The sequence below is a fragment of the Oncorhynchus kisutch genome, linkage group LG29, assembly GCF_002021735.2.
Source record: "Oncorhynchus kisutch isolate 150728-3 linkage group LG29, Okis_V2, whole genome shotgun sequence".
Taxonomy (NCBI): Eukaryota; Metazoa; Chordata; class Actinopteri; order Salmoniformes; family Salmonidae; genus Oncorhynchus; species Oncorhynchus kisutch.
The window spans coordinates 2,920,679-2,945,493 of record NC_034202.2 but is presented as its reverse complement, the minus strand read 5'-3'; the positions used below and the strand labels follow the sequence as shown (position 1 = coordinate 2,945,493).

At 42.8% G+C, this 24,815-nt stretch overlaps 3 protein-coding genes across 10 annotated transcripts; 2 read left to right on the top strand and 1 right to left on the bottom strand.

Annotated features, from left to right (window-relative positions):
• Positions 1–5,040: 5,040 nt before the first annotated feature.
• Positions 5,041–8,874, top strand: LOC109873541 (serine/threonine-protein kinase N1-like). Of its 4 annotated transcripts, XR_004206130.1 has the most exons (7): positions 5,103–5,208; positions 5,321–5,387; positions 5,500–5,576; positions 5,867–6,009; positions 6,472–6,569; positions 6,743–6,822; positions 7,313–8,874. XR_004206130.1 is itself a non-coding variant. In XM_031808966.1 (6 exons), the coding sequence occupies exons 3-6, from the start codon at positions 5,525–5,527 to the stop codon at positions 6,750–6,752; spliced, it is 303 nt and encodes a 100-aa protein (XP_031664826.1). In that variant the 5' UTR covers positions 5,041–5,137; positions 5,321–5,387; positions 5,500–5,524; the 3' UTR covers positions 6,753–8,874. The 4 variants fall into 4 exon arrangements, 2 of the variants coding, with proteins under 2 accessions (XP_031664826.1, XP_031664825.1); XM_031808966.1 differs by having other exon boundaries at positions 5,041–5,137; positions 6,743–8,874; XM_031808965.1 differs by having other exon boundaries at positions 5,057–5,208; positions 6,743–8,874.
• A 1,946-nt stretch (positions 8,875–10,820) lies between these two features.
• On the bottom strand, positions 10,821–18,574 carry LOC109874038 (probable palmitoyltransferase ZDHHC12). Of its 2 annotated transcripts, none has more exons than XM_020465780.2 (5): positions 18,227–18,574; positions 14,853–14,992; positions 14,646–14,738; positions 13,143–13,309; positions 10,821–12,937 (listed from the first exon to the last, which is right to left on the bottom strand). In XM_020465780.2, exons 1-5 carry the CDS (start codon positions 18,234–18,236, stop codon positions 12,622–12,624), a joined length of 726 nt encoding a protein of 241 aa, XP_020321369.1. In that variant the 5' UTR covers positions 18,237–18,574; the 3' UTR covers positions 10,821–12,621. The 2 variants fall into 2 exon arrangements, with proteins under 2 accessions (XP_020321369.1, XP_020321367.1); XM_020465778.2 differs by lacking the exon at positions 18,227–18,574 and adding an exon at positions 16,419–16,930.
• LOC109874039 (D-dopachrome decarboxylase-A) lies at positions 17,642–24,527 on the top strand. 4 transcript variants are annotated; one of them, XR_002252660.2, is made up of 3 exons: positions 17,642–17,862; positions 19,103–19,190; positions 19,635–20,141. XR_002252660.2 is itself a non-coding variant. In XM_020465781.2 (3 exons), exons 1-3 carry the CDS (start codon positions 17,755–17,757, stop codon positions 23,593–23,595), a joined length of 357 nt encoding a protein of 118 aa, XP_020321370.1. In that variant the 5' UTR covers positions 17,642–17,754; the 3' UTR covers positions 23,596–24,527. The 4 variants fall into 4 exon arrangements, 1 of the variants encoding a protein (XP_020321370.1); XM_020465781.2 differs by lacking the exons at positions 19,103–19,190; positions 19,635–20,141 and adding exons at positions 22,787–22,962; positions 23,523–24,527; XR_002252659.2 differs by having other exon boundaries at positions 17,644–17,862; positions 19,103–20,141.
• Positions 24,528–24,815: the final 288 nt, after the last annotated feature.

The following is a 24,815-nucleotide window of genomic DNA, read 5'->3' as shown; positions in this document are numbered from 1 at the left end:
TCCCCAACCAGAAACCGTGGATTGATGGCAGCATTCGTGTGGAACTGAAGGCGCGAACCACTGCTTTTAATCAGGGCAATGTGTCTGGTAACATGACTGAATACAAACAGTGCAGCTATTCCCTCCGCAAGGCTATCAAACAAGCTAAGCGCCAGTACAGAGACAAAGTAGAATCTCAATTCAACGGCTCAGACACAAGAGGCATGTGGCAGGGTCTACAGTCAATCACGGACTACAGGAAGAAACCCAGCCCAGTCACGGACCAGGATGTCTTGCTCCCAGGCAGACTAAACAACTTTTTTGCCCGCTTTGAGGACAATACAGTGCCACTGACACGGCCTGCAACGAAAACATGCGGTCTCTCCTTCACTGCAGCCGAAGTGAGTAAGACATTTAAACGTGTTAACCCTCGCAAGGCTGCAGGCCCAGACGGCATCCCCAGCCGCGCCCTCAGAGCATGCGCAGACCAGCTGGCCGGTGTGTTTACGGACATATTCAACCAATCCCTATACCAGTCTGCTGTTCCCACATGCTTCAAGAGGGCCACCATTGTTCCTGTTCCCAAGAAAGCTAAGGTAACTGAGCTAAACGACTACCGCCCCGTAGCACTCACATCCGTCATCATGAAGTGCTTTGAGAGACTAGTCAAGGACCATATCACCTCCACCCTACCTGACACCCTTGACCCACTCCAATTTGCTTACCGCCCAAATAGGTCCACAGACGATGCAATCTCAACCACACTGCACACTGCCCTAACCCATCTGGACAAGAGGAATACCTATGTGAGAATGCTGTTCATCGACTACAGCTCGGCATTCAACACCATAGTACCCTCCAAGCTCGTCATCAAGCTCGAGACCCTGGGTCTCGACCCCGCCCTGTGCAACTGGGTACTGGACTTCCTGACGAGCCGCCCCCAGGTGGTGAGGGTAGGCAACAACATCTCCTCCCCGCTGATCCTCAACACTGGGGCCCCACAAGGGTGCGTTCTGAGCCCTCTCCTGTACTCCCTGTTCACCCACGACTGCGTGGCCACGCACGCCTCCAACTCAATCATCAAGTTTGCGGACGACACAACAGTGGTAGGCTTGATTACCAACAACGACGAGACGGCCTACAGGGTGGGGGTGAGGGCCCTCGGAGTGTGGTGTCAGGAAAATAACCTCACACTCAACGTCAACAAAACTAAGGAGATGATTGTGGACTTCAGGAAACAGCAGAGGGAACACCCCCCCCATCCACATCGATGGAACAGTAGTGGAGAGGGTAGCAAGTTTTAAGTTCCTCGGCATACACATCACAGACAAACTGAATTGGTCCACTCACACAGACAGCATCGTGAAGAAGGCGCAGCAGCGCCTCTTCAACCTCAGGAGGCTGAAGAAATTCGGCTTGTCACCAAAAGCACTCACAAACTTCTACAGATGCACAATCGAGAGCATCCTGGCGGGCTGTATCACCGCCTGGTATGGCAACTGCACCGCCCTCAACCGTAAGGCTCTCCAGAGGGTAGTGAGGTCTGCACAACGCATCACCGGGGGCAAACTACCTGCCCTCCAGGACACCTACACCACCCGATGCTACAGGAAGGCCATAAATATCATCAAGGACATCAACCACCCGAGCCACTGCCTGTTCACCCCGCTGTCATCCAGAAGGCGAGGTCAGTACAGGTGCATCAAAGCTGGGACCGAGAGACTGAAAAACAGCTTCTATCTCAAGGCCATCAGACTGTTAAACAGCCACCACTAACATTGAGTGGCTACTGCCAACACACTGTCAATGCCACTGACTCTACTCCAGCCACTTTAATCATGGGAATTGATGGGAAATGATGTAAATATATCACTAGCCACTTTAAACAATGCTACCTTATATAATGTTACTTACCCTACATTATTCATCTCATATGCATACGTAGATACTGTACTCTATATCATCGACTGCATCCTTATGTAATACATGTATCACTAGCCACTTTAACTATGCCACTTGGTTTACATACTCATCTCATATGTATATACTGTACTCGATATCATCTACTGTATCTTGCCTATGCTGCTCTGTACCATCACTCATTCATATATCCTTATGTACATATTCTTTATCCCCTTACACTGTGTATAAGACAGTAGTTTTTTTTGGAATTGTTAGTTAGATTACTTGTTCGTTATTACTGCATTGTCGGAACTAGAAGCACAAGCATTTCGCTACACTCGCATTAACATCTGCTAACCATGTGTATGTGACAAATAAATTTGATTTGATTTGATATAGCCTCCACATTGACTCTGTACCGTAATACCCTGTATATAGCCTCCACATTGACTCTGTACCGTAATACCCTGTATATAGCCTCCACATTGACTCTGTACTGGTACCCCCTGTATATAGCCTCCACATTGACTCTGTACCGTAATACCCTGTATATAGCCTCCACATTGACTCTGTACCGTAATACCCTGTATATAGCCTCCACATTGACTCTGTACCGTAATACCCTGTATATAGCCTCCACATTGACTCTGTACCGTAATACCCTGTATATAGCCTCCACATTGACTCTGTACCGTAATACCCTGTATATAACCTCCACATTGACTCTGTACCGTAACACCCTGTATATAGCCTCCACATTGACTCTGTACCGTAATACCCTGTATATAGCCTCCACATTGACTCTGTACCGTAATACCCTGTATATAGCCTCCACATTGACTCTGTACCGGTACCCCCTGTATATAGCCTCCACATTGACTCTGTACTGGTCCCCCCTGTATATAGCCTCCACATTGACTCTGTACTGGTACCCCCTGTATCTAGCCTCCACATTGACTCTGTACCGTAATACCCTGTATATAGCCTCCACATTGACTCTGTACCGGTACCCCCTGTATATAGCCTCCACACTGACTCTGTACTGGTCCCCCCTGTATATAGCCTCCACATTGACTCTGTACCGGTACCCCCTGTATATAGCCTCCACATTGACTCTGTACTGGTCCCCCCTGTATATAGCCTCCACATTGACTCTGTACTGGTCCCCCCTGTATATAGCCTCCAAGTTGACTCTGTACTGGTCCCCCCTGTATATAGCCTCCACATTGACTCTGTACCGTAATAACCTGTACATAGCCTCCACATTGACTCTGTACTGGTCCCCCCTGTATATAGCCTCCACATTGACTCTGTACCGTAATACCCTGTATATAGCCTCCACATTGACTCTGTACTGGTACCCTCTGTATATAGCCTCCACATTGACTCTGTACCGTAATACCCTGTACATAGCCTCCACATTGATTCTGTACCGGTACCCCCTGTATATAGCCTCCACATTGACTCTGTACTGGTCCCCCCTGTATATAGCCTCCACATTGACTCTGTACTGGTCCCCCCTGTATATAACCTCCACATTGACTCTGTACCGTAACACCCTGTATATAGCCTCCACATTGACTCTGTACCGTAATACCCTGTACATAGCCTCCACATTGACTCTGTACCGGTACCCCCTGTATATAGCCTCCACATTGACTCTGTACTGGTCCCCCCTGTATGTAGCCTCCACATTGACTCTGTACCGGTACCTCCTGTATATAGCCTCCACATTGACTCTGTACCGTAATACCCTGTATATAGCCTCCACATTGACTCTGTACCGTAATACCCTGTATATAGCCTCCACATTGACTCTGTACCGTAATACCCTGTATATAGCCTCCACATTGACTCTGTACCGTAATACCCTGTATATAGCCTCCACATTGACTCTGTACCGTAATACCCTGTATATAGCCTCCACATTGACTCTGTACCGTAACACCCTGTATATAGCCTCCACATTGACTCTGTACCGTAATACCCTGTATATAGCCTCCACATTGACTCTGTACCGTAATACCCTGTATATAGCCTCCACATTGACTCTGTACCGTAATACCCTGTATATAGCCTCCACATTGACTCTGTACCGTAATACCCTGTATATAGCCTCCACATTGACTCTGTACTGGTCCCCCCTGTATATAACCTCCACATTGACTCTGTACCGTAACACCCTGTATATAGCCTCCACATTGACTCTGTACCGGTACCCCCTGTATATAACCTCCACATTGACTCTGTACCGTAATACCCTGTATATAGCCTCCACATTGACTCTGTACCGTAATACCCTGTATATAGCCTCCACATTGACTCTGTACCGTAATACCCTGTATATAGCCTCCACATTGACTCTGTACCGTAATACCCTGTATATAGCCTCCACATTGACTCTGTACCGTATTAACCTGTATATAGCCTCCACATTGACTCTGTACCGTAATACCCTGTATATAGCCTCCACATTGACTCTGTACCGTAATACCCTGTATATAGCCTCCACATTGACTCTGTACCGTAATACCCTGTATATAGCCTCCACATTGACTCTGTACCGTAACACCCTGTATATAGCCTCCACATTGACTCTGTACCGTAATACCCTGTATATAGCCCCGCTATTGTTATTTTACTACTGCTCTTTAATAGTTATTTTTATCTATTACTTTTTTGTTGATATTTTCTTAAAACTACCTTGTTGGTTAAGGGCTTGTAAGTAAGCGTTTCACTGTAAGGTTGTATTTGGCGCATCTTACTAATAAAATTTGATTTGATTTTGAAATGGTATGCCATCAAGGCCTTGAAGAAAGGAGACGTGATGAAATGGACAGGTGAGAGCGAACCGTGAGTGAATTTAGACATAACACATGTTGAGGGAACTGGATTTGAACGACACTAGCAGTTGCATTCCACCTGAAATATACTATTATTATGTGTTTGCTCTTTCGTGTGTGTTTGTTCGTGTGCATTTCTGTGATTTTAGTTTGAGACGATCAACTCCTCCCACCATCCCTTCCTGGTGAATACGCATGGCTGCTTCCAGACGGCGGACCATGTGTGCTTTGTGATGGAGTACTCCCCCGGGGGAGACCTCATGACCTACATACACATCAACATCTTCACTGAGAGACAGAGCTCAGTAAGCCTTAAACAACACACAGGCCCCATTATGACAGCATGTGTGCTTTGTGATGGAGTACTCCCCCGGGGGAGACCTCATGACCTACTAGCATTGCAATTCCAGTCTGTAAGGCAACAAAATATGCAAATATTGCAAGTGTTGTGTATACTATCTACAGGCACTTTAAACATGTACCAGTGAGTGACTACAAATGGTTAATGCAGGCTTGTCTAATTCTCCTTCAAACTTTAGAGTTGGTGATACATCAAAACTCACCATTATATGTGTGCCATTTTGTGCCCTGTTTAGGTTCTATGCCTCGTGCGTGCTGCTGGGACTAGAGTTTCTGCACCAGAACAAGATACCTTACTTACCGGTAAACTATCTCAGTGCTGTTTTCCAGCCCTTTGCCTTCACACACCTAATAACCTGCCTGTCAGTCATTATTTTTCTAATTTCATCCAGTGATCTCTTCTTCTCTCTCTCAGGGATCTGAAGCTAGACAGCCTGTTGATGGAAGCAGATGGCTATGTGAGGATAGCAGACTTTGGATTGTGCAAGAAAGGTACGGTACATTATGGTTATGGCTTCTGGGACATTCCCTTTGAGACCCACTGTCCCACCCACTCACTTGGTTTATTAAATGAACATTCAGTGTTATTAATCAATGATTTATGTTGCTCTTTAATTTAAAGTTATTCGCTTTTAGCCCTGGACTAAGGAACACCTCATTATTGAAAGTGGGACAACAGTGTCAAGCTTGCTGCACGAAGTAAGGTCTTAGGTGATGGGCGTGGCAGGGGGCGCGGTCGGTCCGGCTGAATATGAGAACATTTTCCCTGTGTGTATCTGCAGGTATGGGTTACGGAGATCGCACCGCCACATTCTGTGGCACACCAGAGTTCCTGGCCCCGGAGGTGCTGACGGACAACTACTACACCCGCTGTGTGGACTGGTGGGGCCTGGGTGTCCTCATCTACGAGATGCTGGTGGGAGAGGTCGGTAGCAGAGAGATTAATAAAATAACCTATAGCAGAGAAATCAAACTGGTGGTGGCGGGCCATATGTGTCCTGTTTAGCTCTGTGGTGTATCGTCTTCTATGAGATGCTGGCAGGTCAGTAGAATAGAAATACCTAGAGGATGTCTCCAATTAGTAGGCTCACAAGGTCCACTCCTATGGTGAACCAACCAAGTATTTTGAGTTGTAGGTCTCGGTTGAATTTAGATGTTTGGACCAGAGAAATGAATCGAGAAACATAAATGATCTTTCTGGTCAGTTGGCTCACAATATCCACTCATATGATGAACCCATTAAGTTTTATTCTGATGTTTGTTCTTGGTTGAATAAGGATTTTTGGTCTTGTATGAATGAAGATGTTTTCGTCTGGTATCATGATAGGAATGAGGTTGTTTGGACTTTCATTGCAATGGCGTCTCTCTCTCTTCTCATCTGTGGCAGTCTCCCTTCCCTGGTGACGATGAGGTGTTTGACAGCATAGTAAATGATGAAGTGCGCTATCCGAGGTTCCTCTCCCCAGAGTCTCCATCATCCAAAAGGTATGTGGGCCATCCTCTCGGTATACTGCCTTGTACAGAATACTGCCTCCTTACACAGTCTGAATCAACAACAAGCTGCATTGCAAATACAGAAAATGAAAACTGTGTGGAAATCATATACAAAGATGTATAGTGGGATGAATACTGAGCCAGACTTTCGTATTGTGCTGCAGCTACTACTGAAAAACCCAGAAAGGAGGCTGGGATCAGGAGAGCCGTGCCCAACGAGGTCAAGAAACACAGGTACTTCCAGGTAAAAACTGGCCTCATTTGTGGCCTGTGGGTCATTTTCATTTCAGTTGAGCAGCACCAAGATTGTTGTTGTAGCGCCTTTGCCAACTTTCCTACAATGTTGAAACGAAGGCAATCATCCAATGAAATGTATAATAATTTGATGTATACTTTTGTTCATCCCAGAGACTGGAAGGCTTTGCTTCACAAAAAAAGTGGTTCCCCCGTTCCCCCGTTCTTCCCACAGATCAGTAACTCTCCCCCCCACCCCCACAGACACCCTCCTTCCTCACTGCCGACCAACAGGAGATCTCTGTCGACTGACTTCTCCTCGCTGCCCTGACCTTAAACATACACATGTATACAATGACGGCCAGGACTAAAATCCAAAATGGTTGCTGCTCCACTGAAGCTGGTTCCTTTACTTCACTGTGGCAAACAGCTACCTGTGGCTGAATAAGTACTGACCAGATAGGCCACTGTGTTCTCTTGGGCTTGTCATCTCTCCTCAGGGCCATTAATGTTCTGTGGGTGATGATGAGCACTCCACCTGAACCTCTACAGCCTATCAGAACTCGGCCTGCCGATGAGACCCCAGTCAGTTACACTGAGCTGTAGAGAGGGGACTCCTCATCCATGGGAGTGTCAGCCACTCTGAAAACGGTCTTCTGTTTCTCTCTGCCTTGTTCAGATCTATTTGTCAGTGTCTATATTTGAATGTTGGTGGTCAATATTGACTAATCTAGTTTTGCCTTGTTTTTGTCAACTCTATATTGCCGACATGCCACTGTTTTGTTACTGTGACAACACGAATTGTCATTTGCTGCACTTTCTTATTCATTTGTGAAACTAAGAGTGCTTTGTGGTGTGGGGGCTGTGCTTTGGCAAAGTGGGTGGGGTTATATCCTTCCTGTTTGGCCCTGTCCGGGGGTGTCCTCGGATGGGGCCACAGTGTCTCCTGACCCCTCCTGTCTCAGCCTCCAGTATTTATGCTGCAGTAGTTTGTGTCGGGGGGCTGGGGTCAGTTTGTTATATCTGGAGTACTTCTCCTGTCCTATTCGGTGTCCTGTGTGAATCTAAGTGTGCGTTCTCTAATTCTCTCCTTCTCTCTTTCTTTCTCTCTCGCGGAGGACCTGAGCCCTAGGACCATGCCCCAGGACTACCTGACATGATGACTCCTTGCTGTCCCCAGTCCACCTGGCCATGCTGCTGCTCCAGTTTCAACTTCCACCTGACTGTGCTGCTGCTCCAGTTTCAACTGTTCTGCCTTATTATTATTCGACCATGCTGGTCATTTATGAACATTTGAACATCTTGGCCATGTTCTGTTATAATCTCCACCCGGCACAGCCAGAAGAGGACTGGCCACCCCACATAGCCTGGTTCCTCTCTAGGTTTCTTCCTAGGTATTGGCCTTTCTAGGGAGTTTTTCCTAGCCACCGTGCTTCTACACCTGCATTGCTTGCTGTTTGGGGTTTTAGGCTGGGTTTCTGTACAGCACTTTGAGATATCAGCTGATGTACGAAGGGCTATATAAATAAATTTGATTTGTTTCAAACATTGGCACCAGTGCAATAATGAGCTTTTAAATGAGTTCTAATCCAAAGGATATTGGACAGACCAGCGCTTCATAACACTACACTTCCAATCATAAGAACCTTTACTGTAAATGATGTTTTTACATGTATTGTAACCCTATTACGGTCTTGGCTCTATCCAATTACTAACACAGATTATAGCTTCTGATGTCTGTATATTTAGCCTGGGAATCCAAATTGAATCGCTGTACACTGGCCTAGGAATACAGGAATGTCATCTTCATGGAGGAAACAGTCCCTGAAGATTTAAAACCCTTTGATGTGCATTGTGCTGCTGTGTAATCAACGTATTCCATGGGTCCATCTTGGGCTGCTTTGGGCCATTGAAACACCTTTTCTAAAAGACAAAAAATTGTAAGTTAAGAATTATACAGTTTAAGTATTCCTAGGGAGTCATTTTCATTCCATTCCAGTCATGAATATGAATGCTTTGCTACTAAAATAAATATGCTGTGCAATACAATGGGGAAAAAATACTATTGTGTCTAGAGATTTATTTATTTATTTAACCTTTATTTAACCAGGTAGGCAAGTTGAGAACAAGTTCTCATTTACAATTGCGACCTGGCCAAGATAAAGCAAAGCAGTTCGACAGATAAAACGACACAGAGTTACACATGGAGTAAAAACAAACATACAGTCAATAATGCAGTATAAACAAGTCTATATACAATGTGAGCAAATACAATATAGCAAGTAAAATACTGGAATGGTAGTTTTGCAATGGAAGAATGTGCAAAGTAGAAATAAAAAATAATGGGGTGCAAAGGAGCAAAATAAATAAATAAATTAAAATTAAATACAGTTGGGAAAGAGGTAGTTGTTTGGGCTAAATTATAGGTGGGCTATGTACAGGTGCAGTAATCTGTGAGCTGCTCTGACAGTTGGTGCTTAAAGCTAGTGAGGGAGATAAGTGTTTCCAGTTTCAGAGATTTTTGTAGTTCGTTCCAGTCATTGGCAGCAGAGAACTGGAAGGAGAGGCGGCCAAAGAAAGAATTGGTTTTGGGGGTGACTAGAGAGATATACCTGCTGGAGCGTGTGCTACAGGTGGGAGATGCTATGGTGACCAGCGAGCTGAGATAAGGGGGGACTTTACCTAGCAGGGTCTTGTAGATGACATGGAGCCAGTGGGTTTGGCGACGAGTATGAAGCGAGGGCCAGCCAACGAGAGCGTACAGGTCGCAATGGTGGGTAGTATATGGGGCTTTGGTGATAAAACGGATTGCACTGTGATAGACTGCATCCAATTTGTTGAGTAGGGTATTGGAGGCTATTTTGTAAATGACATCGCCAAAGTCGAGGATTGGTAGGATGGTCAGTTTTACAAGGGTATGTTTGGCAGCATGAGTGAAGGATGCTTTGTTGCGAAATAGGAAGCCAATTCTAGATTTAACTTTGGATTGGAGATGTTTGATATGGGTCTGGAAGGAGAGTTTACAGTCTAACCAGACACCTAAGTATTTGTAGTTGTCCACGTATTCTAAGTCAGAGCCGTCCAGAGTAGTGATGTTGGACAGGCGGGTAGGTGCAGGTAGCGATCGGTTGAAGAGCATGCATTTAGTTTTACTTGTATTTAAGAGCAATTGGAGGCCACGGAAGGAGAGTTGTATGGCATTGAAGCTTGCCTGGAGGGTTGTTAACACAGTGTCCAAAGAAGGGCCGGAAGTATACAGAATGGTGTCGTCTGCGTAGAGGTGGATCAGGGATTCACCAGCAGCAAGAGCGACCTCATTGATGTATACAGAGAAGAGAGTCGGTCCAAGAATTGAACCCTGTGGCACCCCCATAGAGACTGCCAGAGGTCTGGACAGCAGACCCTCCGATTTGACACACTGAACTCTATCAGAGAAGTAGTTGGTGAACCAGGCGAGGCAATCATTTGAGAAACCAAGGCTGTCGAGTCTGCCGATGAGGATATGGTGATTGACAGAGTCGAAAGCCTTGGCCAGATCAATGAATACGGCTGCACAGTAATGTTTCTTATCGATGGCGGTTAAGATATCGTTTAGGACCTTGAGCGTGGCTGAGGTGCACCCATGACCAGCTCTGAAACCGGATTGCATAGCAGAGAAGGTATGGTGAGATTCGAAATGGTCGGTAATCTGTTTGTTGACTTGGCTTTCGAAGACCTTAGAAAGGCACGGTAGGATAGATATAGGTCTGTAGCAATTTGGGTCAAGAGTGTCCCCCCCTTTGAAGAGGGGGATGACTGCAGCTGCTTTCCAATCTTTGGGAATCTCAGACGACACGAAAGAGAGGTGATGAGGTGAGATGAGGTGATGAGACATGCATGTTTTTCTTGACACAACATGAAGGAAATGTAAATTAATAAATATATCTACTGGACTTATGAAGCATTTTTCTGAAATAAACATTTCAATTTATTGATAGGTCTACTGCATTTCAAACAATTTCTTAAAAATAAAATATTGCATAAATTACTTTGTTCATAAACAGTTCACACTGAAATCAGCACTTACAAGACCAAACAAATGTATATAAAATCACATCACTTATCTTTCAATTCTACTGGAAGAGCCAGAAAGATTTTCTGATACTATAAAAAGATGACAATATTACCATTATTGCTCATTTCTGTCATGTTTTTCTGTGCTCTCCTATTGCACAGAGAATAAGCTAACGATTAAGTTAGGGAACACACACACAACATTGCACTCCTTCAAATAAGTTCTCTACGATTATTCCTAAAGTTACAAAAAACTAGATGTAAAAATCTCATGCAAACTCTTTATTTTCCAAAAAGGTTGATTTGCATCAAGAGCGATAAACCTGTTTACAAAAATAGTATGACAATTGAAAAAGTGAGAATAAATTATTTAAGTGAACGATTAAACATGTTTGGAGTTTCAACCAAGATCAGATCATTTTTCAAACCACCTCTGGTGATGGTGCAAATTGTGTGCTTTTCACCTTTACTATACAGTAATAGATAATACAATTGCAAATAAATGCCTCACTACCATTTTATAAGAGGTGCAATAATTTGTCAATGGATCATGGTACTACCAAAAATATATTGATAACTGAATTACCATTTTAGTTACTTATTAATTTGCCAACACATGGCTGACCTTTGCCTTCATATTAACCCTGTTGCCAGGAAGCTTTGAGCTGTAGTGCAGCCTTAAAACCTGACATTCCTTTTTGTACAGATTCAAATAAACTATTACAGTAAACCAGGCATTGAAAATGTGATATTCGTAACAATATTTCAATATGCAAAAATACTCAAATGGTTAAGAGGAATGTGCTTCTGGAAATATAAGACTGTGTAAACACAGGTAACCCAATTCTGATATTTTGCCAATAATTGGTCTTCTGACCAATCAGATCATATCTTTGGCCCATAATTGGGCAAAAGATCAGAATTAGACTGCATGTTTAAACACAGCCTAAAGACTTGATTGACTGAGTCAATCAGCCACTTGGTCGCTACAGAGCCTCTGTCAATGCCGAGTCAATATTGGGGAAAATACACCAACAAGGAATCAAATCATGCTCTCAAGTATAGACAGTTTTACATCAACAACAGTATATGAAAGTACCTTTATCCTGTATATAACAACAGTTAGCTTATAGCGTGTTATAGCTTAGTAAACTCAGGGAATAGAAAAACAGGCCACACGTGAATTGCCTTTCTGTTAATCTAACTGTCAAGGAATTATGTGATCTATTGATCTATTCTGTAAATGTGTTCCCTTCCTTAGCTCAAATTCCTAATACTTCAGTGATATTTTTTACTCTTCACTCTTAGATATTATTCTTTGGACAGAAGAAGGTATTGGAGTGGGTGGGAGTGTAGTGGTTGTCAAAGGCAATGGTAAATTGGAAGGATAGGAAATCAACAGAGCAACACTAAGACTCGCGCTACTATTCACAGGCTCACTGCAATTACCTTTCTTACCAAGACTGAATATCTGACCTATTTGTTTCAGTAAAACTTTTCCTGTCTTCCTGACAAATGTTTTTTTTATCATGTCACTAGTCAACTGAAATAAATACCAGGATTGCGCTCAATTCCATTGAAATCCACTTACATACTAAACTGAACTTTGCAAGTTCAACTGAAGTAATGAGAGGAGTTCATAGTTCATTTGGATGTCTGTCTCATATAAAGATACTTCTAGAACGGAGGATGTAAACTCAATTCTAGGGAAGGAATGAAGAACTTGAGTAGACGAGTTAGTTAGCTTGTTTGCTAATCAGATGGGGTCGTTGCCCTCTCTGAAGTACACCTGCTCCCACACTATGGCGCCCCAGTTGCAGAAGAAGCCCCAGAGGTTGCGCAGCGCACCACGGTCAAACGGGTTCTCGTCAACGCCGCAGTGCTTGAGGTAGGAGATGCGGTGGCGCGACATGAACTCCCAGGTGGTGGTGTTGAGGGAGACTAGGTAGAGGTGGGAGCCCAGGAGTAGGAGCACGGTGAGAGAGAGCACCGCCACCACCGCCACTGTACCAAGCAGCACGCCATTGCCGCGCAGCCACAGCTGCCAGGTGGGTGCCGTGGTGAAGCCCGACCTGCGTCACAGAACAAGTGAGATTGGCCACACTTCTGAAACAACAGTGCATCATATGATATATTCAAGCAAAAATCATCAAGATCTTCGATCCTGGTTGTGGTGACCCACGGGGTGTGCAAATGTTTTTGTAAACCCTGCCTTGCATACCCTGTGGGTCACCACAACTATGTATGAATGGGCTCTGAAGACCCATCTTCACTTACCAGGCCATGTGGAGGCCCCACAGCAGCACCAACAGCTGGACAGCCAGGTAGAGCACGAACCAGCGGTGGTTCCTCTCACCCACGCAGTTCTCGATCCAGGGGCAGTGGTGGTCGTAGCGACGCACACAGTGCTGACAGGTCTGACAGTGCTTGGATCTCATTGGCTGCTGTTTGGGCACATGAATGGGAAAGGGGGGAAGGAGGAGTTACAGAAAGCTCTTTCTGGTCATAAACTAGTCCACTGACCTGTACTCATATCATATGCCAGCAGCTTATCTTGCCATGACCATAATTGAGTGAGAGAATCTCTTAACAGAGTAAGAGCAGATGGTGTGTCTGTCAGCATACTAGGATTACATTATCCCTCCTAATGTCACCTCAGGAATACATACGCACTAAATATACATGTAAACAGGTGTACAAGGCTCAATACTAGGCCCTTTACTATTCACTATTTACATGAATAATGTTGGTTTGTCTCTGAATAATAATAATAACTGGGGCCTACATATCTATGCAGATGACAGCTATTTATTCCTGTGCCCCCTCAGTGCAGCAGGCCATTAACAACCGTCAGCTTGGGCTTTGATTAAATTCAACAATCGCTCACCAATATTAAATAAGTGCTAAATGTTGGAGAACATCTGCGTAACTGCACCTTGAAGGGACGCCAAATTGAACAAGTCCCTCATTGATGATAAGCTGTCTTTTAAATCAAATCAAATGTTATTTGTCACATACACATGGTTAGCAGATGTTAGTGCGAGTGTAGCGAAATGCTTGTGCTTCTAGTTCCGACAATGCAGTAATAACCAACAAGTAATCTAGCTAACAATTCCAAAACAACACACATTGAAAAACTAACAAAGAAGCTGAGAATTACAATCAGTTTCCTTTATAGAAAAAAAATGCTGCCGTACTTTTGAAAACAGGAGGAAAACTGTTCAAGCATCACTCCTGCCAGTACTTGACTATGGTGATGTAATCTACATGCATGCAGCAGCCTCTGTTTTAAAAACCTTTAGATTCAGCCTCTATCTTATCACTGGAGACAATTTTAGTACACATCATTGCCTTTTATGTAATGTCATCAGCTTGGCTTTGTGACTACCAGAAGGGCCCAACATCAGCTACTATTTGTATATAAAGCAGTTCTCCAGAAACTCTCATACCACTTCACCTCACTTTTTAATTGGAAAGCAACCCACCATCAGACTCGCCTCTCAAGTTTTTAGAGGTTCCGCGGGTCTCCAGAGTCCAGGAAGCTTTTAGTTATTGTGCCCCTAGCGCATATACATGTTATCTGTCGCTTTTGAATTTGACTTGTAATGTGTAATTGAAAATGTATAGTATTGTATTGAGACTGATCATGTTAATGTATTGTTCCCAGGGCACCCTTGTAAATGAGACGCTGGTCTCAATGGGTTTACACTGGATAAATAAAGGTTAAAGACAGCAAATAAATCTGAACATAAATAAATACTACAGTAGCCCACTCCATACCTGGAGCAGACAATGACCACAGCGCCGCTGTCGCAGAGACTTGGTTGTTGGGGGAATCATATCCTGCGTCTCCTCAGCGATGCCAAGGGTGAACTAAAAATGCAGTACAAGTGCATCGGTTTATATAGCTGTAATGCCTTTCCTGAGCATTGATATGCATTACTGTGTTCGTGTGTTGTGAAGTAAGCAAAACGTGGTTTGACGCACCTGTAAGTCACTACCGTCAGATAGGACAAAGCCAGGATCCATGAGTGAGACAGCAAAGTACAGCAACACAGACACAAGGACCAGCAAGACAAAGAGCACAGGTTGGATGAGCTCTCCCCTCTCCTCTTGCTTCCTCAGGTCTGCAAAACAAGAATAACTTAGCAATGTTTACTAACTAGTAGCTACTACTAAAATGTTGGATAATGAAATACGATCAAATAAATGGCCACCAAAAGGTTAATAATGGAGCCTATGCATCCAATGACATTTTCACTTGCAAATAGCAATTGCTTTCTGTGACACTGCATGAAGTGCTCTAGGAATGACATACCAAGCTATACAGGATCAGGCAAAGGCTTACTAGGTCTATGCCAGCAGAGAGTAATTGGTCCTAAGATACGATAAATGTAAGGTAGTTGTATTTATAACCGAAAGGTCGCAAGATCGAATCCCCGAGCAGACAAGGTAAAAATCTGTCGTTCGGCCCCTGAACAAGGCAGTTAACCCACTGTTCCTAGACCAGTTATTGAAAATAAGAATTTCTTCTTAACAGACTTACCTAATTAAATAAAAGGTAAAAAAAATAAAAAATGAGTACATTTCCTTAATTGGAGTATAGTCTTATCTTAGACTGTGGCTTATGAGATTATTGGTCAAGACAGTTGGACTAAAGACCTTAGCTACTTTTATCAGCTACCTAATTGGCTGCTTTGTTGATCATGTTGGTGGCACTGTGATAAAATCATTGTTTCCAAAGGGAGCAAATAAAGCACAGCGGGCAAAACAAGCAAGGAGTTGGGCAGAGCCACGCACAAGCTATAAAGATCCAATTGCCGCATTTTAGCATGTACTTAGGGCACAGATACTCTGAAAAGTGCGCCTGTGCAATAACTAATTTCGCTGTCGCACTCCTTCCACACAAAGCAAATTTGGCAAAGGGTTAAGTCTACAAAACTTAGCACGCACTCTGTTCGTAACAGCCCTTTCCCACGTGGACAAAAGGAACACCTATGTGATGCTGTTCATTGAATACAGCTCAGAGTTCAAAGCTCATCACTAAGCTAAGGACCCTGGGACTAAACACCTCCCTCTCATCAAATGGCTACCCAGACTACCCCCCCCCCCCATGCATAGTCACTTTAAATCTACCTACATGTACATATTACCTCGACTAACTGGTACCCCCGCACATTGATTGACTCTACCGGTACCTTTAATTATTTGTTACATTTATTTCTTATTTATGTATTTTTTACTCAACACTTCATTTTATTTTATTTAACAGATTCTTTATTTAACAGATTCTAGTTTTGGGAAACTGTACTGATATCAAATTTTATTGATGAGAAATTACAGCAGATTGTCAGCCAAGTTTCATCTAGCTCCATTCTCCCACTTTCCTCCACGCAATGGCACTGGACTTCCCCACAACACCATATTTGGTGATAAGTGGACGTGTGGTTTGATGGTATGCATTACAGTGTAATAATGCATATGCCATCTATGCATTACAGCCGTGCAACGGATACTGGCATCTGAAAATGAATTTAATTTCAGTGCACTTACCTGTATCATGTAGGAAGAGTATCAGTGTTATTACCCATGTCAGGATAACGTGCGCGGTTCTTACAATAAATCCTGACCCGAACACATTTTTGAACATCCTAGCATTTTTCAACACGTAGCAATAGACTGGTACCGGTATGCATCAGGTTACGAGAACTGGCCTACTATAGTTAGCTAGTTATGCATTTAGCTAACTAGCCTTTATCACCATCCTCCCACATAACCGTAGCTAGCGGTCAGCGTTACTGTATCCAGTTATCTTGCCAACTAACCCAACAGCTCGAGGTTTCTCTCCAAATGGCGACTGGAATGGTCTAACATTAACTAAATTCCGAAATTAACATGCCAGGCTTGCTGGTTAGACACATACAACCTTAAAACTAGTGTGCTAGCTACATGTATTCCTAATCACCAAAATAGCATTCAATCATTTCCGCTCTAATAAATATGATCAGAGCGTCTCTGAAGGGCTGCAATATTATTGTCCAGGGTTGCTGGCGTTCCTTTGGATACGCTCATTCTATTGGTCATTGCATTCACGTGGTATATGTAATGTATGACATCATTGTGTACATATATTTTTGCTGTGTTCATGTGCTCTCAGAAGTTCAGAACACTGACTGGGAAAGTCGTGCAGCATTCATGTACTATCAAAAATAGCTCCAATGCTGTTTATTATAAACTTCCAAATCAGAAATATGAGTTGAACATATCAACAACAATAAAGTGTAACAGTAGGCTACTGTACTGGAAACTGAATCATGTTAACAGAGACGAAGCCACGGCAGGGCAAGGCTGGGCAGAGGCCCTGATTGAACACTGACTTTAAAATATATATACAAAATAAAAATAATAATAATTTGATTTGTTGTTTGTATTGTCTCCTGACTAATCAGACATTCTGAAAAATGCAGTAGAAGGTTCCTGGGATCTAATTGGTTATATCACAATCATATAGTACCACTACCCTTAACCACACCGCTAACCTTATGCCTAATATACAGTGATTCATATTGGAGGCGTTTCCACTTACCATATTTGACCTTAGAACATATTTTAAAATTCAAATGTAATGCAAATGTCACCTAAATATGAAAAAGTATGAATCATTGTTAAGGTTTAGACAATTTTTCCTATATCATGAATACATTCAAGTTACTGAGACGTTTTGCTATTGGTGGGGGACTTTTATTTTGAACATTTCCGAAATTCCGTGACACGGAAGTACTTTTTCCCCCCAATGAAGAGACGTACTTTCCGGAGCAAAGTCAAATTTTCTGCAAATTGACCTCCCTAGCCTTCTCATCTGAAAGAACGACCTCTTTACAAAATCATCATGCCGTTCATTGATTTAGAAAGTAATTTACCTGAGAGTACGTTTTCTGAGGATTTCTTGAAAAAGCTGTGCTCCAAAACAGCCGATGTTCTAGGGAAACCCGAAGAGGTGAGTAGGCTACTGCGTCAAGAATGTTACTGAGTGAAGTTAAGTTGCCTCACTCCATATGTCTGCCTTTGATACATTGCATTGTTGAGATTACTGTCAGCTAGCTGTAGCCTAGTTGTCGAACTCAAGCATTGCAGTCTACAGTATTGAATGGGCTAGCTGTAGCCTTGCTCACGAGAACTCAAGGCCTTATCCAAAGGGTTCTCAGCTATAATCATCGCTTACCAGTGGGACCAGTGTGAATTACAATCCCAACGCTCTGTTAACATTTGGAAACGTAAATAATAATTGCGTGCAATACTTTTCACGAAACATGGAACTTGTCTTTCATATAAGCGAGAAATCTTTAAAAAAAAACACTTACTCTTTAGCATGGTTTGCACATATCCATACGGCTGTGTGCATCGAGCTGATGAACAAGGCTTCTGCTACACTTCCTCCATAGTTACACTTACACACAGCTGTTCGATCATGCAAGATCGCTTATTAGCGCAAGTGGACGCCTCTGTCTTGTCGGTCTTCCGTCAACAAGCGCTGCAAAATAATGTCCGTGTGCGAACACTAACTCTATAAAGGTGTGCATTTAACCTTTTTTGTTTTTAGAAAGTTATTTCTCGCCGATATGTTCCTTATATTGCCAAAATCGTATCGCAAGCAATGCGTGTTAACTTTCATACTGAGCGTTTGCAATGTTGCCAACTCCTCAGTAAGGACAGTAGCTATTGGCTGTCCTAGAAGTCGCTAAAGGACGTCATTGCCTAATTTGCATAATTGGCCATGTGCATGTAATTGTGATGGGCCTGTAGGAGAGAGAAATAACATCGTGGGAGAGACAAAAAGTGAGTCAAAAACACCCTAAATATGTTTAGAACTACAAATGAAGTTTCTTCTGTCGATTCTTGTTTTTTTATGTCACAATTCCAACCCTCCTCCTTTATCCGGGCTTGGGACCGACAAAAGTGACCCAAAAGAGACACTGGGGGAGTTACTTTGTTTTTTATTCCGTTTTTTTGTTTAGTTTTCTTAATTTGGTTTGTTTTTTAACCATTTGGTCCACTTAGGAGCCTACAACAAGTCACAGTAAAACATGAACATTTTTAACCATAACATTTTTTATATTTGTTGTATACCATCTAAATGGACCAACGAGAGACAATAGAAAAAACTGTCAATGGCAATGTGAGAAAAAGATGGTAACTAGTCTGCCCTAATTCAGGTTAATTGTCTTTTTTTTCCCCAGACCCCCCTCACAGAAAGAGTGGATCATCGTCATTTTGGTCCAGGCTCTCTATGGCAGGTTCAGCAACTGACGGAGCTGACTATAATGAGTAAGCAGCTGATTGCCAAAAAGGTTTCTCCCCACAGTTGATGGTCTCATATTTGGCCTTGTAGGCCTCCCTGCACTTTGGAGACACTGACAACCAGTTATAAGTCTCTCATACCAAGTACTCCACACTACGGGGATGATGTCATTGGAAGCATGACTTACAGCAAGCTGTAGAGTGGCACACACAGCGAATAAGAACCAGATATTTGAGGCCATACTCCTCCTTCAGCACTTTATGGACCCCATTGTCAATCCCCCGTCATAAGAGGCATTGTCAGTCCCTATCCCCAGGAGTTTCTCTTTTTTAAGACTACACTTCTCGAGGAAAGCCACAACCGCACAGGGATATAGATTTGGCATCTCCTCCCTCCAACTCAACAAGCTCCAGAAATGTTGATAGAATTGTCTGCTTGGTGTCACTAAAGTACCTTATCACAACTCCCAGGTACTTAGAAACACTTACATCTGTGGACTCATCGAGGAGGAGGCTGAAACGCTGGTCACCCACATCCGTGGACTCATCGAGGAGGAGGCTGAAACTCTGCTCACCCACATCTGCAACCAACTTTTTCATAAAGTATGTTGGTGCTAGAACACCATTAATCATTTCTGTGCACTTTGTCCTGTGCATTTTGAAGTGGGTAGCAGCAGTGGAGTCTGAGAAAGCAGCTCTACATGCTCCAATGTGATCACATACCAGCATGGAACAGTGTTCAGAGATAGCTAATGCCTTGGTGGCCTCAGCCTTTTTTGCAGAGTAAATGTTTTTAAACCAGAAATGGCAGCTTGTTTTGGGTGGAACTGTTACAAGGCTTTGCCTTTTGAGTATGTTTTTGAGTTGTCATGTGTTTTTTTTTACATCACTGTTTGGCGTAGAAATCAGCCTTACAATACAGGCAGTATGCCCGTGTATCATCTCTAATAAACGGCTTCAACCAGCCTTTGAATTCAGGGTTTGATTCCCACTCCTTTCTGTATTTTTGAGTGTATAGTTTAGACTGAGACATGATAAGCTAGCCAGCTAGATGTTTAGCTCATGTCACAGAGAGGCACACACACGGTGGACAAGGTGAGTAAGTTACTGAGGCTATGTTAGTCAAATGCAGTGATTTATTTTTGTGCAGTGATTTATTTTAGACAAAGAAATTTTTTACATTTACATCCCGCCCTGAATGTAAGCCAGCGGCGACTTCCCACATGCGCAATTCATTTGCAGTCTGGACGCGGGGTGAACATCTCCTGCTATGACTGCAGCTGGGAGGGACTGCTGCGTGAGGACTGGGCCGCCTGCGAGTGCTATGGGGTGGGGTGCTGTGGTGGGGCCCACTGCAGCACCCGCTGCTCGTTGAGAAGAGTAAGAACGATACGTGCTTTCACGTCAGAGTCTCCAAAAGTCTCCAATAATGCTAGATTTGTCGCTAGTCGATATCTGACAGAGAACACCAAGATTGGCAAATTTGCCACTGGCACCCTGTGCTCTTCACAGATGAAAGCAGGTTCACACTGAGCACATGACAGACGTGACAGAGTCTGGAGACGCCGTGTAGAACGTTCTGCTGCCTGCAACATCCTCCAGCATGACTGGTTTGGCGGTGGGTCAGTCATGGTGTGGGGTGGCATTTCTTTGGGGAGCCGCACAGCCCTCCATGTGCTCGCCAGAGGTAGCCTGACTGCCATTAGGTACCGAGATGAGATCCTCAGACCCCTTGTGAGACCATATGCTGGTGCGGTTGGCCCTGGTTTCCTCCAAATGCAAGACAATGCTAGACCTCATGTGGCTGGAGTGTGTCAGCAGTTCCTGCAAGAGGAAGGCATTGATGCTATGGACTGGCCCGCCCGTTCCCCAGAACTGAATCCAATTGAGCACATCTGGGGCATCATGTCTCGCTCCATCCACCAACGCCACGTTGAACCACAGACTGTCCAGGAGTTGGCGAATGCTTTGGTCCAGGTCTGGGTGGAGATCCCTCACGCCACCTCATCAGGAGCATGCCCAGGCATTGTAGGGAGGTCATACAGGCACGTGGAGGCCACACACACTACTGAGCCTCATTTTGACTTGTTTTAAGGACATTACATCAAAGTTGGATCAGCCTGTAGTGTGGTTTTCCACTTTAATTTTGAGTGTGACTCCAAATCCAGACCTCCATGGGTTGATAAATTTGATTTCCATTGATAATTTCCATTGAAAAAAGTATTCAATAAGAATATTTCATTCATTCAGATCTAGGATGTGTTATTTTAGTGTTCCCTTTATTTTTTTGAGCAGTGTATATATATATATATATACACACACACACAGTTGAAGTCGGAAGTTTACATACATTTAGGTTGGAGTCATTAAAACTAATTGTTCAACCACTCCACAAATTTCTTGTTAACTGAGGACCCAGCCGAGAAGAGATCAACATCCGACGAGCTTCTCCTTCACGGCTCTATGGATTAAAATGACAATTTTAATAGTCTTGGCATAGTTAGTTTAATAGTTTTGGCATGTCGGTTAGGACATCTACTTTGTGCATGACACAAAAACATGTATTTTTTTATTTAACCTTTATTTAACCAGGCAAGTCAGTTTAGAACAAATTCTTATTTTCAATGACTGGCTAGGAACAGTGGGTTAACTGCCTGTTCAGGGGCAGAACGACAGATTTGTACCTTGTCAGCTCTGGGATTTGAACTTGCATCCTTCCGGTCACTAGTCCAACGCTCTAACCACTAGTCATTTTTTCAACAATTGTTTACAGATTATTTCACTTATAATGCACCGTATCACAATTCCAGTGGGTCAGAAGTTTACGGACACTAAGTTGCCTGTGCCTTAAAACAGCTTGGACAATTCTAGAAAATGTCATGGCTTTAGAAGCTTCTGATAGGCTACTTGACATCATTTGAGTAAATTGGAGGTGTACCTGTGAATGTATTTCAAGGCCAACCTTCAAACTCAGTGCCTCTTTGCTTGACAGCATGGGAAAATCAAAAGAAATCAGCCAAGACCTCAGGAAAAACATTGTAGACCTCCAGAAGTCTGGTTCATCCTTGAGAGCAATTTCCAAATGCCTGTACAAACAATAGTGCGCAAATATAAACACCATGGGACCACACAGCCATCATATAGGAAGGAGATGTGTTCTGGCTCCTAGAGATGAGGGAACTTAGAGGTAATTGTGGGGTACAGAGATAAGGTAGTCATTCAAAAATAATTTTAAACACTTACTGCACACAGTGAGTCCATTCAACTTATTATATGACTTGTTAAACACATTTTTACTCCTGTACTTATTTAGGCATGCCGTAACAAAGGGGTTGAATACTAGTAAAAATGTCTAAAAACATAATTCCACTTTGACATCAGGGGGTGTTGTGTGTAGGCCAGTGGCACAAAATCTCAACTTAATCTATTTTAATTTCAGGGTGTAACACAACAAAATGTGGAAAAAGTCAAGGGTGTGAATACTTTCTGAAGGCACTATAGTTAGCGGCTATCAAGGTTTTAACTCCAGTGTCCATATTTAAATACTTAGATATAGCTTAGCTAGCTAATTCTATTCAAAAATGGTGCTTGTGTGTATTTTATGTTGTCTGTTTTCCATGCAGAGAATGATGTTGGTGGTGAAACCAGGACTGCCAATGCTCATGGGTGGAACTTGTGCTCCTTGCGTGATACTGTCCGTGTCCGCCATCGGTGTCACTGACACTGCTGAGAAGAACAAGGAACACAGTGCCAATATCTTCCCTTTCCTTACAGGAGAACTTGGACTTACTGAAAACCGGTTAGAAGCTGACTATGCTACAAATCATTCATTCATTTTACCTTAGTACTATCCTCTACTGCAGAGTTTTGGCTCTGTTCTAATGATAGAAAAATATGTTTTATGCGTAAGATAAGAGGATTTTGCATTTCTGCATTGGTGTGGATAAAGGGCAGTATGTCATATGATACCTTACCTCAGATTGAAAGATGGAGTGTCTCTGTATGTCAGTTCCTGTACCCGGCCTGCCTGCAGACTCTTTAAAGCCCAACTCAACTTTGACTCAAGAAACAGATGAAAATGTGTAGTTATCTGTTATGCCATGGTGTGTCTGGATTTATGGACAGTACATATGTCTAGGTTATTACTACCATGAGGTATTGATTATAGCCTAACTACCTATGCTTGTAAGGGGTTGCACAGGAGATCTTGCAACACCATATAGCATTCAAAGTATGTATTGACTTTATATTGCATTAAATAGAATATTGCATTTAGTAGATTTAAATTATAGCCACATGATCTTCTGTATATGGTTTTCAATACATGAATCTAATTGTCGGTGAACTTGTATTCCACAGGGTCATGATCAGGTTCTACGTACTGGAGCCACATCAGGTTGGAAAGAAAGGAACTGTTATGAGTTACCTGTAGGAGGAACTTTCTGCACCAGAATGACTTCACACATCTGTTCCACAACAGTTACCAGAACCCGGCAGTGGGTTTCCACCACTCAATTGGACATGACATACCATATGACAAAGACCTGTATTGGATTTTATCACTATGGTATTTGACCCCATGAATCTATGCCCTGGAAACTCATTCATTTATATTGCGACAGTAAACCAGAACCGCACATTTGACAAGCTAGATGATATAAGAATATATTCATGTTTGATTAGAGGAAATGTAAACCAATTGACCTTTTTTCAAAGCTATTACTATGTAAGTTCACCTATTCATTTCATATCTCAACCATCTAATAATGTGGTTGAGATGGGTTTTTTTTCTGCTATGTTTTGTTAGTAAGAACCACAATGACTAGTATTAACAGTAAATCTTTAAGTACGTACTGTGCAATGGAATTCAGGTAAATGTCAATGGCCGCTGTGAAACACCATTCTATGCATTTGTTAAGAGTATAGAAGTAGATAACAGTGTAGATAACAGACATAACAGTGTTGCATTGGACTAACATGCACTCTGTATTTGTGAAGGACTGTGCTTAGTAAATGTACATGTAATGTATTCCTTTCAATTTCAGTCCTTTTAATATATGAGTATCAAGTAAATGTTGTGAAGGCTTTGCTGTACAATTAGTCATACTAGAAGTGAAAGTACTTAAATTATTGTGTCCCGCATGACTAAATTATTTACTGGATTTAATGTCTTGTCAATATTTCTTTACACTCAACAGAAAGAGGGGAAGGGTTTTAAAAATAATACAAGTTGCGGTAAAATGTGACATTGAACAGCTAGATATTTAGGAAAAGTGGACTGTAAACCAATGTAAAAATGTAGCTATCTTTCCATGTGATACAGCCCACTGAAGGCAACAACAAAAAATAAACATTTAGGATGTGTGCTTTCTGTCCATACTTTATTGTTCGTCTTGAAAAGTTTGCCTTGCAACAGCACCTGCTGGGTCAGGTAATTAGTATAATGTAATGTTGTTTAAAATGGCAAGGAACATGTCAATGATACTTATGCTATGATGCTGGTAAACTTGTCTCGCGCACCTACAGTGCTGGTCATAAAAAAATAGCTATTGTTGCTCTTATTTTTATTTTTTTATTTGTAAATATTTTTTTAAGTCGTATTATTCTTAATTAAAACTGCATTGTTGTATGCATTTCATGGTCTACACCTTA